We start from the raw sequence: 17,322 nt of genomic DNA, 5'->3' as shown, positions 1-17,322 counted from the left end.
ATCCAGGTTAGGCAAATGCCAGCGTTTCATTTTCTAAATTTTCTTAAAACGATCCAAACAACTTGCGGAAAAATGCGGCAGTTATTTAACAAAAAATAATTAATGAAAGGTAAAAATCCACTCATGACTAAGCTTGCCAGATTGCCCGGTTTTAGCCGGGTTTGCCCGAATATTTAATACAAAATTTGGGAAAAGTCCGGCCCGGCCCGGATGCAAGGATTTCATTAAAAATGCCCGGATTTTGCCCGAATTTTTTCACGTTATTTGGCCAATCAAATAAAAAAAAATCAACGAACGCCTCGAAAATTATATTTTTTAAGCAAGTTTTATCAAAACAATCATGAAAGAATTTTTGGAAGCCTAAAATACGATTCAAAATCTGTCGATGAGTTTTGATGAAAAAAAATTGTTATTTTATTTTTTTTCTTGATTTTTTGTTGCGTAATTTCTGAGTTCTGAGAAAATTTTGCCCGGATTTTTTGTTGCAGTTTTGAAATCACACGCCTGGCAACGTTACTCATGACAGTAATGAAATATCGAAGCAACTAAGCAGCGTATCGATTTCAAGACTTTGATCTTTTGGATGACAGCCAAATAGGACATTCCGAATATCGAAAGCTGACTGTATACATTTTTAAGATTGGCTGAACAATTTACTTGTGCAAGATTTCAGCTCATTCGGACTTGATTAAGAGGGGCCTCAAAGTACTCTTAGTTTCGGTTTTTTGACCCTTATGAATCACCAAAGGGAGTATCGGATAATCGAAATTATTATTTTGATGCCAAATGATTTAAAAATGTTTGAAACGTTGGGGACAAGTGTTATCTCGAAGAGCAATTTTGTCAAAAACAAAAAAAAATCAAAATTCGATTCGGAAATTCGGAAAAATTGTAATATTAATGTTGATGCCCAATGGTTCAAAATGCATGAAACATCGAGATCTAGTGTTATTTAGAAAAAAGTTTTGTTCAAAAATTGACTTTTTGAAACTTGCCGTTTTCGGAAGTCCTAGAAAGTCGAATTTGAAGTACCCCCAAATCAAGTGCGATTGAGCCTAAAATTCGATTCGGATTTACTTCCATTGCCACGCTAAGGTATGTGTATTTGTTTGTTAAGTTCGCTAGGTGGAGGTTTAAAAAAAAATTAAAAAAATATTAATAAAATTAACGACAAGATTGTGTAGGATTAAAACCCGCAATCTCCAGCTTTCTAGGCCAACGCATTACCGACTATGCCTCAGGAGCCTGTAGGATACTCAGCCAGTTGAGATAAGAGTTTCAGTCTTGTCCAGACAAGAGGAATTGTTTCATCAGTTTAATCTTTCGTTTTCTTCTCTCTTTCTGACAATCAAACTTTCCTGTAACTTTTAAAACTTGAGCGTAGGTATTAATGTTGCCGAAATCGCAGAAAAGTTGTAATTTCATAGAATTTTGGTCATTTTTTTTTTATCACAGAATCTCTGACACAGATTACAGAAGTTTGAAATATTCACAGATTTCACAGAATTTCTGAAATTTTGAATAGATTTCCAAAGTTATATTTTTTTTATCAATAAAAAATTTAGATTTTTTACTTTGAATTTGAAAAGTGTGTAAAGATTGGTAATGTTAATTGAATTTCCCAACTAAAATGAAAAAAAAGAACAATATATCTTAAATTTTGCATTAAATTAAAGAAAAAAAGGATCACAAAAAAATTATTTATCAAAGAATTTTTGGGTAAAATCACAGAGAGTCAGATTTTTTTTTAAAGCACTGAATTTTTTTTTCGGCAACCTTTATAGGTACTAAAAGACGTTCTTCATAAATGGTTTTCATCGAAAATCAAATAAATAAATTTGTTTTGAAAGTGTTCATCTATGAGATTTCATTTGACAATTGTTTCAAGAACAACGAAATCACTTGTATTTTGTATGAGTAGGAATCGATACCAAAATATCCAAACTAATTGAACTCGTTTTTGCACATTACTCAACGTCTACTATTTAGTGTTTACCATTCTAAAAAATTGAGGATGATGCGTAACATACTTGAATTGAAAGATTTTGTAATATCAATTTTAAAGCCAATTTCACTAAAGCTACTTTAATAAATTATATTATTAATAGAAAAATGTGTAGTAAATTTTGATCTAGAAGATAAAATTAAATCGTCAAGAATCAATTTTTTCTATCGTGGAAAATAATGTCCGCAAAATACACACCATTTACATACTTGATTGTTAGCTTTTTTGAATCAGCAATCAATTTTGTGCATTAAAAATGACTAATGTCAATTGAATTTATAAAATTGCTCAGTTACTGAATCAACATTGCTAGATTAATTCATTGATAACCATGCTCTGCTTGTGAACGAAAGCTTATAAGCGCTTGAAATAACACATTTCATGATCTAATGTATCTTCAAAAGATGCTGCCAGAGTCATCCAATATATTCCATGAAACGGCGTGCTTTTTAATCGGTTACTGTTTATTAACTTTTTTATTAAAGCATTTTACTTATGGAGCACATAAAATGTGCCGGGAGTATTTTTCCTAACTTTGGGTCAGTAACAGGGGGCCCTATTGATTTATTAATTTATCAAACGTAAAAACATTTTTATATTATGAAGAATTTATATGATTGTTTTTTTTTAAGTAAAAACTTTTTTTCAGTGCAAATCCTGAACTACTTATTAATTTGAGAGAAAAGAGTTTTTTCTGGGGCTACTGTCAAAGCCATAAATTGTCAATATATTGCAGCTTTAAAATGAAAACTTTGGCAATCCAACGCTACAAGAATGGTTTAAATTTGATCGTTTATCGACAAGATATATTTAACGTTAAATATATCGGGCTTGTATATATCTCGCGCAATATTTAAGTCACTATCTAAAACTTTGAAATTGAAATTGATTAAGAGATTTTTAAGCTGAAGTTTAAAACTAAACGAAGTTAAAAATTAAACTATTTTTTTTTTTTAGGCAATCTACCAGCTCTATTTGATATATTTCAATTTTTGACGAACGGAATAGTGAAATACTTTATAAAATTATGATAAAAAAAAGTTTTAAAGATACAATAAATATTGGCTGAGAAGGCTATTTTTCAATCCGCTACACCATGACCGCTTAATAACATCTGTGTATAGAGAGCACATTTTGGAGGATTCAAAATGTAAAAAAAAACAATCTGTGGATTTAATCTCCTTACAATTCGTGTTAACGTTTTTCAAATCAACAATAATGCTAATGTATTTTATTTTGACAGAAACCAATGCTAAGTATAATCCTTAACATCTACTTGCTAACTTTGATAAAAACAACACTACTTTGTACACAAAATAACACAAAACAATTATCACTCACAAAAAAATACATCAAAAAATTCCAACACATTCATACTACAACCGAAAATCATGCCTCGCATTTCCACAGATGAAGTACTTTGTAGCGAGGCGCAAGTTCAAAGAAGCCTTGAAGCCGTATGACGTGAAAGACGTCATGGAGCAGTACGCAGCCGGACACGTGGATTTGCTAGGCCGAGTGAAGAACGTTCAAACTAGGTACCGTGTAGTAGTTGCGGATACTTACTTACACATACTTTGGTGCTAATCCTGGTTCTGGGCCAACCCTTCAGCTTTTTTCCCTTCAACAATTTTCGTTTGGGTTGGTCCAACCGATCCAAAAAAAAACCTACAAAAAATAACAGAACACTACTTAACTTACCAAAAGCTTTCCTTCTGTTGTTGTGTTAGATTCTCAACTACACCGAACTACAAACTCAATCTCTAACTTTAAAGATTATTGCAACTTACAACCAGTTACTAACAAAAAAAAACTCACCGTTGTTCTCAATCGAACTTCTGCAAATATTTTATCGAGCAACTTATTTCCTTCCTCTAACACTTACTCACGTGTCACGAAATATCTCCTGTGTAAACTAACCAAAACCTTTTCTGAGCAATCAGCAAACAACTAACCTACTTACCATCTTACTAACTAACCCTTGTAACTTTTTACCAAAACTGCTGTTTATATGTGCGTGTCAAAGTGCAAAACGCAACGTTAAGAAAGTTAAACCCTAAGCAAAGATTTTCCAATCAACACACCTACAACAGCAAATGCGATTTATGGAACTAATCCAACTTAACAGTTCCGGTTTTAGTTGATTTGCAACCGAAATTTTGAAATGAAAACTCCTGAATTCCTCAACACAAACACAAACAAACTTTATGATACACAATTCCACGATTTAAGCGATCCTCGGTTAATCCACTACCTTGATGAACCCCTTTTCTGCCCCTTGACCCTCTGCCCAGTAAAATTCTTCCGCTTCTGTGGTCTTCTTGGTAGTTGTTGCCTTACATTTTCAGGAAGTTGTTCCCGTTTGTTTCCTGTTTTGTTTTTTTTCTCGCCATTCTTAGTCGCTGCTGGCTTTTGTTTGCCGCCGTCGCGGATTTCCGGTTTCTGCCATTGTGCCGTCCGCCCCCGAAGCATCTCGATTCTCGGTTACATTCATTCAATTATCCTCAACGCCTTCCTTCTCCTCTTTTGGCTTGGAAAGTTTTGCTTCCGATTTTCTTGGTACACAGTGGTCTATGGAAACGTTAGTTCAAAATTTTAATATTCCGAGAGTATTTTTTCAAAAACTTTAAAATATAAACTCAGCTGAGTTCAATATATTTTATGAACCGTTGCTAATAGAAATTTTGTTAATGAATCTAGCGTAATTTTTTTGAAAAAAATCGATCACTGATGGAACAAAATCCTTTTCTCTTCGATGATCTATTGATAGAAATATAAATTATAATTTAACTTTTTTTTTTCAAATAAAAAATGCAATCACTCGATTTATATTCTTATTATTAAAAACACAACAAGTTATAAAATTTTATTTCCTAGACTCTGAGCGATTAACCGCTTGAAAGTTTTATTCGACATCCTTAAGTTGATTATGAATTCAAATGATCAATTTTTGATCATTTTGCATTTTTATTTATTCGAATTATAATAAATTTTCAAGTTTTTCAAAGAGAAACTTATTTTTATGTTTAATTTATCTATAATTTAATTTAATTTTAAAACTGGAAGACATAGAAAATTTAAAGAATATCAATAATGGAGATTACAAAGAATGAACAAACCTTTAATTTACCATTGTGTGCATTTTTTTTATTTTAATTAATACCTTAATGTGGCTTATATAATGTGAATGTGACTTTTCCATAAAATAAACACACAAATGTCCAACTGAAAACTGAGAACTGAAAAATAAATAAAAAAATGATGGAGGTGTATAAGTTAAGAAAATTCTAAATTTTCTAGTAAAAATGTAAAAAAAAAATTCAAAGTTTAAAACGTATTTTTATTTGCATGAAGAAAATTTGTGTGGAATTTGTTATCAAACTGTGATAAAGAATTGATGACTTCAAAATTTAAACAATCTAAGTGAAACATCGTTTCTACTCTATGATAAGCTTGCATTATGCAACAGCATAATTTTTTGGTCCAAAAGTTTTGTATTCAACTGACCAAAATGTTTACCAAGCGTAAAATGTTTTTGATTCCAATGCCAACAAAAGATGTGCATTTTTGTGCACTTAATTAATGCTTCATTTTGTGCACTGATTAAAACTAACATTTCACCTCAAGACTGCAACCCGATTGGACTTAAAACAAAATTGCCACCAAAATACAATATTTGAACCGCCATAACTTTTTTGTTTCAAGTTCAATCGAGCTGCAGTCTTCATGTAAAATGTTCGTCTTAATTAAAATTTTAATAAAATGATCATAATTAGGCAAACGATAGGTAAAGTAAAAATAAATTTGATGAAAAACCAGTTTTTTATGCTGCTTCAGAACACAATGTCTCAGAATCCCTCTCACACCTGAGATTCAGTGCAACCCCTTCCCGTTATCAGATTCAGCTCAAATTTGGCATATGGCTTCCTGATGACTCCTCTAAACCATCCAATTTTTTTGCAAGTATTTTGATTTTCAAGTTGGTATTTTTTAAGATGAATTTGATAAATTAAATTAAAAATATCCTGAATTGTGATTTTTATTAAAGATTAAACCGTGAATACCTCTTCACACGATGATACAAACAAAATGCTTTGTTCAGCAAAGTTTAAGTTCACAAAAATCTGCATCTTTTGATGGCATTGATATCAAAAATATTTCACGCAAGGTACACATTTTGTGTCAGTGGAATATAAAATTTTGAACCAAAAAATTTTATTTTTCGAATATAGCTTACTTATAATAAATTTTGATACAAATTTGATTAATTTTTAATTTTTTACGGGTAGAATTTATTCCAAACAAAAATAAAAATATATAAAATATATAAATTTTCTGAAAAATGTTTGACCTAGAATTTATTTAAAATCAAATCTATTGAAAGTGGACTTTTTTCAAAGATCGTTTGTTCTCCACATCCTAATCTACCATTTGGAGGGTGAGCCTCCAGAATCTCAGACATTATGCAATTTTGGGACACCCTAATGTCCAACTGAAAACTGAGAATCAAGTTGAGCAAATTCAGTTTTTTCAAGTAAAACTGTAAAAAAAATTAAAGTTAAAAACACATTTTTATTTGTGTGAATATAATATTTGTGGAATTTGCTGTCAAATTGCGATATAGAATTTATGACTTGAAAAATTAAACAATCTAAGGTAAACATCGTTTCTGCTTTGTAATAAGCTTGCATTTAGCTGGAAATTTGTTATTTGATTTTATCATTGATTCCAAAAGTTGTGTTTAATCTTTGTAATGTTCTATTAAAACAGATCGTATTCAACTAGCGATTCATGATTTTTTGAAAATCGAACTAGAATTTTAAGAATCTTGCGGCACTTTTAAGCATGTATAAACGGTCTTAGTCTTCATATTTTGAAGAATCTGACTATATTTCTGTAAATGTTACGAAATGACATGACAAAATTGACGAGGTTTCCCAATATTTTGTAAACATTAATAGTATTTTTACCATTTATGCATGGCTTTTTTTAAAAAAAAAGAATAGCAATTATTGAATTTGAGAAGTTACATCATTTCAACTTGTAAAACACAACTGAAAATGTTTGAAGCCGTTATTGTGGGTCTTATTAAAAATGTGGCCCATCAAAGATAAACAAAATAATTATTGAAAATATTGATTTATTTGAATACAATTTTGCTCATGTCTTCCAAACATTATTCATTAGATGTTGTGAGATGTTTTTGGTTGAGTAAGATTAGAAACATTGTCAAATTTCCAAATCTGAAAAAATAACAGCAAGTTTTCTAAAACTACTTTAACCCTTTAATGCATGACTGTTTTTGAATCAGGGTATCAGTTATTTCTTCAGTGAAATAAGTGACATTTTAAAATTTAATACGAATAACACAACTGAATCGGTTCGAAGTCGTTATTTTGAGTATTATAAAATTTTTAACCCATCAAAGTTGACAAATAATTTTTGAAATTCTCAGTTTATTTCAAAACGATTTGGCACATTTCTTCCAAACCTTGCTAATTGAATACAGGAAGGTGTTTGTGATTGATTGAGATTAAAAAATTGTTAGAATCTGCAAATCTGCAGAAAAAGCAGAGATTTTTCAAAAAACTAGGTACTTATACCAAAATAAAAAAAAAATTGGATTTCTTCATTTTTCTTTTTTGCTTTTGCATCTCACACATACATTATAAATCTTAATTAAAATTCCATGAACAAATTTTCTTTAATCTCAAGAATATTTTATTACGATACATTACCCAAAAATATTCACGTGTTTCTGAGATATTTGGATTTTTATTAGTATTGTTAAAAAACAAAACTATGCATAAAGGATTAAAAAATGAATAAATTTATTTAATTTTTTTTTATTTTTCTGCATACTTTCTTCGATATCACTCATATACTTTAAAATATAGAAGCAAAAATACTTCAAGTCAATTTCTCCCAATTCTTGAATATTTTTCGTGATAATAAAACTCAAACAAATCCATGAGATTCCGAGATAATGGGATTTTCATTAGTGTTTTATAACCATACTATGTATTAAAGGGATAAGAACTGCTCACCAAACATAAAATAAAAAAAGTAAACTTTAAAATTGATAATAGAATAACAAAACGGCAAGTTCTGAGAATATTGATGAAAAAGGAGTTTAAACAATTTAATAACCCCACAGTATTCCTTGTAAAAATATTTGAAATTGATTTTGAATATAACAACAAAAATTACTTTCCTGAAAAAAAAAATATAGACAATGATCCTGGATAGCTTTGTAGTTTTCTGTTCAAAGTCCGTTTAAACCAAGGTTGCCAGATTGTCCGGTTTAATCCTGGTTTGCCCGGATATTTAATACTAAATTTGACAAAAGCCCGGTAGCCCGGATTTCGTTGTAATTTGTATTTTTCTTTTTAATTTTTCGTCCAACCAATAATCATGAAAGGTTTTGGAAGGCCTAAAATATGTTTCAAAAACTACTGATGAAAAAAAATATTTTTTCAAATTTTCTTTTTGCTTCGTGTTGAGTAATTCCTGTGTTTTGACCAACTTTTCCCGGATATTGGCCGGAGTTGGACGACTATTTTGAAATCAAATGCCCGGATTTTACCAGGTTTTTAGATAAAATAGCTCAGATTCATCCGGCCCAGATCAGTTCTAAAAAAAAAACAGGCAACCTCAGTATTAACAAAGGTTGCCAGAATTTCTTCAGCAAGTATGCGCACTGGACAAATTTTGGCTTTTTTATCTTAAAACTTGGCAAAATACGGGCATTTGATTTCAACATTGTCGACCGAAATCCGGGCAATATCCGGGAAAATTTGGTCAAAACCTAAGAACTACTCATCAAAAGTCAAGAAAAAATTAAAAAAAAAATTCATTCAAATTTTTTAGCAGATTTTAAGTTAACATTTCACGATTATTTTTATTAAACTTCCTAAAAAAAGTTCCGTTTTGGACGCAGAAATAATAAAATTTATACATTACAATTCATTTTTTTAAGTATGATTTAAAAATGGGAATAAACTTGGCCATTTCCAATGAACTCCGGGCTGGGCCAGACTGAACTTTTGCTAAATTTATATTAAATATCCGGGCTAACCCGGATAAAACCGTGTCATCTGGCAACCTTAGTATAAACCACATACTTACAAAACTGTCAATTTTAAAAGATGTTTTAAAACATATTCTCAAACTGGAAAAATTGATTTTTTTTTTTTGAAAATATCGGTACTGATTTGATATAATGAGTCATTGTCCTTTTAATTTTAAGAGTTTCATTAGATTAACAATTCTGAAAATTGCTCTTATTTCATTTTTCAAACTGATATCTCCAAACTAATGACGATTTTTATCAAGTTTAGTCTTCGTTTACATATCTTAAATTAAATTTTCTTAAAAAAATTTAAAAAATAAACTTTATATTCTGTTTTTTTTTTCAACTAGATAGATAATCGTTCAACTTGAAAGCTGGGAAAACGCCATTAGATATCATCAAATTGAATAACTATGAAAGAATTAACAAAACCAAAAAAATCATCAGAATTTGGAATAAAAGTTACTTGAAAATTAAGTTAACATTCAAATTCTTTAAGTTTAAATTCAAATTCTAAAGCTGTTCCACGTTTATTCACTCTGTTAAGCCTAAATCAGCTAAAAAGACGACGTATGACTTCTTTAATTATTTTTTTTTACTTCATATTGATTCCTGAAGCTCTATAAAATTGACAAACTATTGGGGCTTATTCTGCGACTCGAGTGACGCAACTTGGGAATTTTCAATATCATTTTGCTGGCTTAAATAGCCTCTCTAGTCTCGAATTTTTCGTTCAGATGAGCTGCTATTGGTCTTCAGAGCTCATCGATACTCAAATTTCTTTTCTGAAGCATTCTCTGGAGTCGGGACGAAGAAGTGAAATTTCGTGAGTCACGCCCCTAAAGTCGCAAAATAATTTTCTTAGGGATGAACGTCTCCTATGCTGTTGAGCTCCTTTACAAAAACCATTCTTTTATAACTTATATCTGATCTTCAGTAAAAAAAAATTGAATTCTCTGTCTCGAAGTTTTAAATTTTAATCGGATTTTTTCACAATTTTAAGCGTATGTTATTTTTTAAATAGAATGAATCTCTAATGTCCAGTTTTTCTGAGTATCTGAGGAAAAATCGGTATGATTTGCTTTTTCCGAAAATTTCTTCTGATCGATAAAGTAACATATAAAATAACGAAAAAGCTAAACTTGTAAAATAAAAATTTTTTCGCCAAATTTATTTGATCTGGAAAAACTTCAAAGAATAAGAAAAAAAAGTTAATGAATTTTCAAAATGCTATTTAGCTCTGCCGACTTTCAAGGAGTTTTAAGAGAGCGACTTTTGAGGTGATAAAAGATTACTGATCCCACATACCTATTCATTGGTGACAATGAATTGATGGGACAAACTTCATGTTCGAATTTTGAAAACCGACTATATACATTATGTAGATTGACCCAGAAACTGACCTTTGCAAAATTTTAAGGATGCCTCTAAGAACTCAAAGTTTTGGTTTTTTGACCCTCAAAAATCACCGGAGGAGCCAAAGGAAAACGTAAAAATAGAAATTTTATTTCGATGCCAAAAGACTTGAAATGTATGAAACGTCGAAATATGGAATAATCTAATTAAAAAATCAAGGGTAAATTCTACTTAAGAATTTCAAAAATTCACGTAAGGGAGGGCAAACGGAAATCCAAAAAATTGAAGTTTTACTTTGGTGCCAAATTACTTAAAAATGCATGACACATCGAGATCTGTTGTATACACGAAAAAAAATTTTTGATCAAAAATCGACTTTCTGGGACTTGTCGACGTTTTATGCCATTCTAAGCCGTTTGGCATCGAACTTAAAATTTAAATTTTATCGGATTTTCTATGGTTCTTCGTTACGTGATATTTGAAGTTCGAAAGTCGATTTTTGAAAATAATTTTTTCCGAGATAATACCGGATTTCGACGATTTATGCATGCCTTAAGTCATGCGGCATCAAAATTTAAATTTCGATTTCACCGATTTCCTTCGGTCCCTCTCTTGGTGGTTTTCGGGGATAAAAAACGAAACATTGAATAATTTGAGCCACCCCCAAATCAGTTCCGATTAAGCTGAAATTTGGCACAGGTTAGTTTTTTTACCAATCTACTAAATGTATATGGTTGGTTTGCGAAATTCAACATGACCCATTTGGATGCTATCCTAGTATTCATTTTTACCTAAAAGTGAAAAAAAAGAATGAAAGAACAGCCCACTCTATCTATATGATATTTCACCTTTGATTTAGTGGTCAAAATTGAAATTTTCAAATGTTCTGAGATTTATGCAAATTCCATCATTGAAAAATCTGTGCATAAGATTTTTTTTATTAAGGACCTTTTTGACATTCGGTCCCTGCATAAGATTTTGGAAATATTTGAATATCAATAAATTTAAGTCATCAGATAATGTTAAGGAAAACTAAAAAAATCATCTCAATTCATAATAAGAGTTAAAATTTCACAAAAAAAATATATATAAAAAGATTTAATAAAAGCTTAGTACAAATTCAGGTGACAATTGGAAATCAATCAAAATATTCTTTTGTATTAAGTTAATATAGGGATATACTATGTGCAAAAGGCTAATTTCGAAGAAACACGCCTTCAAGTTGTTTGGGCATTTTTCATTGATTATTTATCCAAATGAATCATCTGATTTTTAAGCAATCTGGTTGCACTTTTTTCGCAGAGAGAACAGCTAGATTGTTTTCTCACTTGAATCCCGCGCGGAAGAACAAATTTGCAAACGTGGCGGAATTTTTATCATATCCGATTTATACCGACTTAAGGTAACGATTTTTTCGATCGTTTACTTATTTGGTAGGAATTGCGATTCACATTAACATTGTTAACGATTTAAATTATCGTTTTTTATGCGATTTCATATTTGCTGGGTAATTAATTGTTTAAAAATTCTCTGTTGAAGATGTTGAATATTATTCTAAACCGTTTTTTCATAACCCATTGTGCACCACCGTACATCACTGTCTGTCCATCATCCCCCCATTCTTAGCTCGCTGCTCAACCTGTATGTTGGAAGATTCTGTGTGTAACGTTGTTTGTTTTGACCTAATAATGAACTTTAGCTCCAGGAACTCCACACTACTAGTCCACTACAAGTCGTATCCACAAAACCGTTTCTAAGTAGCGCAACGTGAAATTAGGCTTTCTCCTTGACCCCTTCCTTGACCTCTGCTTCTCTCTGTTTTGATCCAGAGCTCTGCAAGTCACTCGATACCGCCTTTCGTTGAAGAGTGCGAATTAGTAGCAACACAACTCGCCTGGGGCAACAATACACATTGGCTGTTTTGTTTTGGTGTTGTGTGCTCCATTTTCTGAAGACCCGTTCCTGCAATCCAGGAGCCACCAGATAGCAGCAAGACCTCTTTAATTTCCGGTTTCGGTTTCCTTCCGCCTCTTTCTTGTTTTGTTCCTGCTGCGCGTTGAGGATGGTATTGATGTCGGTGCCTTTAGCTTGGAATCTTGACCATCGGCCATCGTCCTAATCATCCCCCCTTTCACCTTTCCACCTTCCAGTAGTGAATGAAACCTGTGTCGGTTGATTGTATTTTGAGCCTGATTGTACGACCTCTAATTCCCTCCAAATCGACCCATTCTTTTCCGCTAACTTCACCTTCTTTTATCCATTGCCCTTTTAATTATAGGTGTGCGTGCATCTTGCTGATAAAGATTGTTGTCTTTCTGGGTTTCTTTACTTTTTGTTTTAGCTAATTTGCTACACCCGTTCTCTTCCCTTCCTCAATGTAAAGATTTGTTTTCCGTTAATTGTATCTTCTCAACTACTTTTTCCCCATCTTAACATTCAGCTGTTCCAATTGCTAAACAGATTCTGATTCACCGGGATATACAAGAGCTGGGACTGGGTAGGGTGAAACTGCTCAAATTAATTTACATAGTGATTCTCGTTAAATAGTGATTACCTACCAAGTCTCCCGGAAGAGCGCTCCCGGAATGCAGACTAGGACTCGTCGAAGCCATCTTTTTATTTCGTGGACCAAGCTTTTACAGAATGGTCTTCTCTTCATTCCGGGCGATTCGTGACTTGACTTTATGCTTTGGATCGATCCAGCCTCGGCTGGCTGGCTGGCTGGCCGAGTGCCTGCTAGAATACAAATGCAGATGAATGAATATCTTCTTCATCTTTGGAGAAGCACGCTCTATATAGACTCTGGTTGATACGTAATTTGTTTCTGGATGCACGAACAATCTTAAGGCAAATGAATATCGGAGAAGCAGCTAATTTTGCTGACAGCCATTAAACGGGATTTGATGGGAAAATTTTGCTTCTCGTTTTCATTTCGGTTGCATAATATGCCTCTATCTTGTAGATTCCTTATACAAAAGAGTTTGGAATCGTTTCCAAAATTGGTTAGATCTTCAATGCAAAAAAAAATTGAATTGATTTTGTTTTTTTTTTGTTTTTAGTTGAAAAAATCACGAAAAAATCAGTCAGAACAACACTTCTATTTTTTTCATGAAATTCTTAAGATGCAATTATAGTTCAACCTTTTATTCCAATAACACACCACGAATTACAGGACACGATGTTTAAAGTCCTTTCTAATGGAAAAAAGCAACTTTGCATGCTTTTACGATGAATATTATTTCACGTTTTTTTGTTGATTTCGTTCAGTAATGCTTTTGATCAAAATTTTCTAGTTTTACCTTTCAGTCCACTTCAATTCGACCATCCTAAGAAAAATGCAATTTTCCGCCTGCTAGGGTCGTCTTTATGTTCTAATACATGGAGATGACCCTAGCAGGCTGAAAAATTGCATTTTTTCTGAGGATGGTCGAATAAAAGTAGATTGAAAAGTAAAACGAGTAAGTTTTTATCGAAAAGATCACCGAAAATATCTTTTTGTTACATGCAATTTAGCAATTTCAATTTTACTTTTTTCTATTTAATTTTGGATTTAAAGCTTGAAATTATTGAGGAACAAATCTCTAAGGAAAATTAAAAATTAAAGGCAGAGTTAATTTTATGGGAAAAAATGATTTTTTTTAAAATTCCATGTCAAGTATGAACAGCGAAAAAATCTTATCCGAAATTTGTCAAACATGGCCGATAGACATACTGAGGTCTACAATACAAATCCTGAATTTTTGAGAAGGATTCGCCTACCCCTCGTTCCTGGACCCACCCTCCTTTTTTGAACGATTTCCAAAACTCATCACTTTAAAAAGGCAAAATCTCCGAAATTTGAAGTCATAGAAAATTGACAAAATACTCGTCACAAAGTTTTTATCAAAATCGTTTGATTGATTCTATTCATGTTTTGTAAGAATGACGTTGAAAACGTCCAATTATCGATCAAAAATAAATGACAAAAATGACAAAATTGACAAAAATGACAAAAATGACAAAAACGACAAAAATGACAAAAATGACAAAAATGACAAAAATGACAAAAATGACAAAAATGACAAAAATGACAAAAATGACAAAAATGACAAAAATGACAAAAATGACAAAAATGACAAAAATGACAAAAATGACAAAAATGACAAAAATGATAAAAATGACAAAAATGACAAAAATGACAAAAATGACAAAAATGACAAAAATGACAAAAATGACAAAAATGACAAAAATGACAAAAATGACAAAAATGACAAAAATGACATTAATGACAAAAATGACAAAAATGACAAAAATGACAAAAATGACAAAAATGACAAAAATGACAAAAATGACAAAAATGACAAAAATGACAAAAATGACAAAAATGACAAAAATGACAAAAATGACAAAAATGACAAAAATGACAAAAATGACAAAAATGACAAAAATGACAAAAATGGCAAAAATGACAAAAATGATAAAAATGACAAAAATGACAAAAATGACAAAAATGTCAAAAATGACAAAAATGACAAAAATGACAAAAATGACAAAAATGACAAAAATGACAAAAATGACAAAAATGATAAAAATGATAAAAATGATAAAAATGACAAAAATGACAAAAATGACAAAAATGACAAAAATGACAAAAATGACAAAAATGACAAAAATGACAAAAATGACAAAAATGACAAAAATGATAAAAATGACAAAAATGACAAAAATGACAAAAATGACAAAAATGACAAAAACGACAAAAATGACAAAAATGACAAAAATGACAAAAATGACAAAAATGACAAAAATGACAAAAATGACAAAAATGACAAAAATGACAAAAATGACAAAAATGACAAAAATGACAAAAATGACAAAAATGCCAAAAATGCCAAAAATGACAAAAATGACAAAAATGACAAAAATGACAAAAATGACAAAAATGACAAAAATGACAAAAATGACAAAAATGACAAAAATGACAAAAATGACAAAAATGACAAAAATGACAAAAATGACAAAAATGACAAAAATGACAAAAATGACAAAAATGACAAAAATGACAAAAATGACAAAAATGACAAAAATGACAAAAATGACAAAAATGACAAAAATGACAAAAATGACAAAAATGACAAAAATGACAAAAATGACAAAAATGACAAAAATGACAAAAATGACAAAAATGACAAAAATGACAAAAATGACAAAAATGACAAAAATGACAAAAATGACAAAAATGACAAAAATGACAAAAATGACAAAAATGACAAAAATGACAAAAATGACAAAAATGACAAAAATGACAAAAAATGACAAAAATGACAAAAATGACAAAAATGACAAAAATGACAAAAATGACAAAAATGACAAAAATGACAAAAATGACAAAAATGACAAAAATGACAAAAATGACAAAAATGACAAAAATGACAAAAATGACAAAAATGACAAAAATGACAAAACTGACAAAACTGACAAAAATGACAAAAATGACAAAAATGACAAAAATGACAAAAATGACAAAAATGACAAAAATGACAAAAATGACAAAAATGACAAAAATGACAAAAATGACAAAAATGACAAAAATGACAAAAATGACAAAAATGACAAAAATGACAAAAATGACAAAAATGACAAAAATGACAAAAATGACAAAAATGACAAAAATGACAAAAATGACAAAAATGACAAAAATGACAAAAATGACAAAAATGACAAAAATGACAAAAATGACAAAAATGACAAAAATGACAAAAATGACAAAAATGACAAAAATGACAAAAATGACAAAAAATGACAAAAATGACAAAAATGACAAGAATGACAAAAATGACAAAAATGACAAAAATGACAAAAATGACAAAAATGACAAAAATGACAAAAATGACAAAAATGACAAAAATGACAAAAATGACAAAAATGACAAAAATGACAAAAATGACAAAAAATGACAAAAATGACAAAAATGACAAAAATGACAAAAATGACAAAAATGACAAAAATGACAAAAATGACAAAAATGACAAAAATGACAAAAATGACAAAAATGACAAAAATGACAAAAATGACAAAAATGACAAAAATGACAAAAATGACAAAAATGACAAAATGACAAAAATGACAAAAATGACAAAAATGACAAAAATGACAAAAATGACAAAAACGATTAAAATGACAAAACGATTAAAATGACAAAAATGACAAAAATGACAAAAATGACAAAAATGACAAAAATGACAAAAATGACAAAAATGACAAAAATGACAAAAATGACAAAAATGACAAAAATGACAAAAATGACAAAAATGACAAAAATGACAAAAATGACAAAAATGACAAAAATGACAAAAATGACAAAAATGACAAAAATGACAAAAATGACAAAAATGACAAAAATGACAAAAATGACAAAAATGACAAAAATGACAAAAATGACAAAAATGACAAAAATGACAAAAATGACAAAAATGACAAAAATGACAAAAATGACAAAAAATGACAAAAATGACAAAAATGACAAAAATGACAAAAATGACAAAAATGACAAAAATGGCAAAAATGACAAAAATGACAAAAATGACAAAAATGACAAAAATGACAAAAATGACAAAAATGACAAAAATGACAAAAATGACAAAAATGACAAAAATGACAAAAATGAACAAAAATGACAAAAATGACAAAAATGATAAAAATGACAAAAATGACAAAAATGACAAAAATGACAAAAATGACAAAAATGACAAAAATGACAAAAATGACAAAAAATGACAAAAATGACAAAAATGACAAAAATGACAAAAATGACAAAAATGACAAAAATGACAAAAATGACAAAAATGACAAAAATGACAAAAAAGACAAAAATGACAAAAATGACAAAAATGGACAAAAAATGACAAAA

General features: G+C 30.1%; 1 protein-coding gene across 14 annotated transcripts in view; it reads left to right on the top strand.

The window, feature by feature from the left end:
• The window catches only part of LOC129751553 (potassium voltage-gated channel subfamily KQT member 1-like), a 705,179-nt gene that overhangs the window by 546,775 nt on the left and 141,082 nt on the right, over positions 1-17,322 (top strand). For 11 of the 14 annotated variants that reach the window (XM_055747130.1, XM_055747127.1, XM_055747117.1 and 8 more), the window contains one exon: positions 3,416-3,543. The exons of the other annotated variants lie outside the window; for them this stretch is intronic. In XM_055747130.1, the coding sequence (XP_055603105.1) occupies positions 3,416-3,543 (128 nt within the window). The remainder of the gene's footprint in view (positions 1-3,415; positions 3,544-17,322) is intronic. 14 annotated transcript variants of the gene reach the window in all.

Source organism: Uranotaenia lowii, chromosome 3 (genome assembly GCF_029784155.1).
Source record: "Uranotaenia lowii strain MFRU-FL chromosome 3, ASM2978415v1, whole genome shotgun sequence".
NCBI lineage: Eukaryota > Metazoa > Arthropoda > Insecta > Diptera > Culicidae > Uranotaenia > Uranotaenia lowii.
Note: the sequence above shows the minus strand (reverse complement) of the source record. Positions and strands in the feature narration are given on the sequence as shown.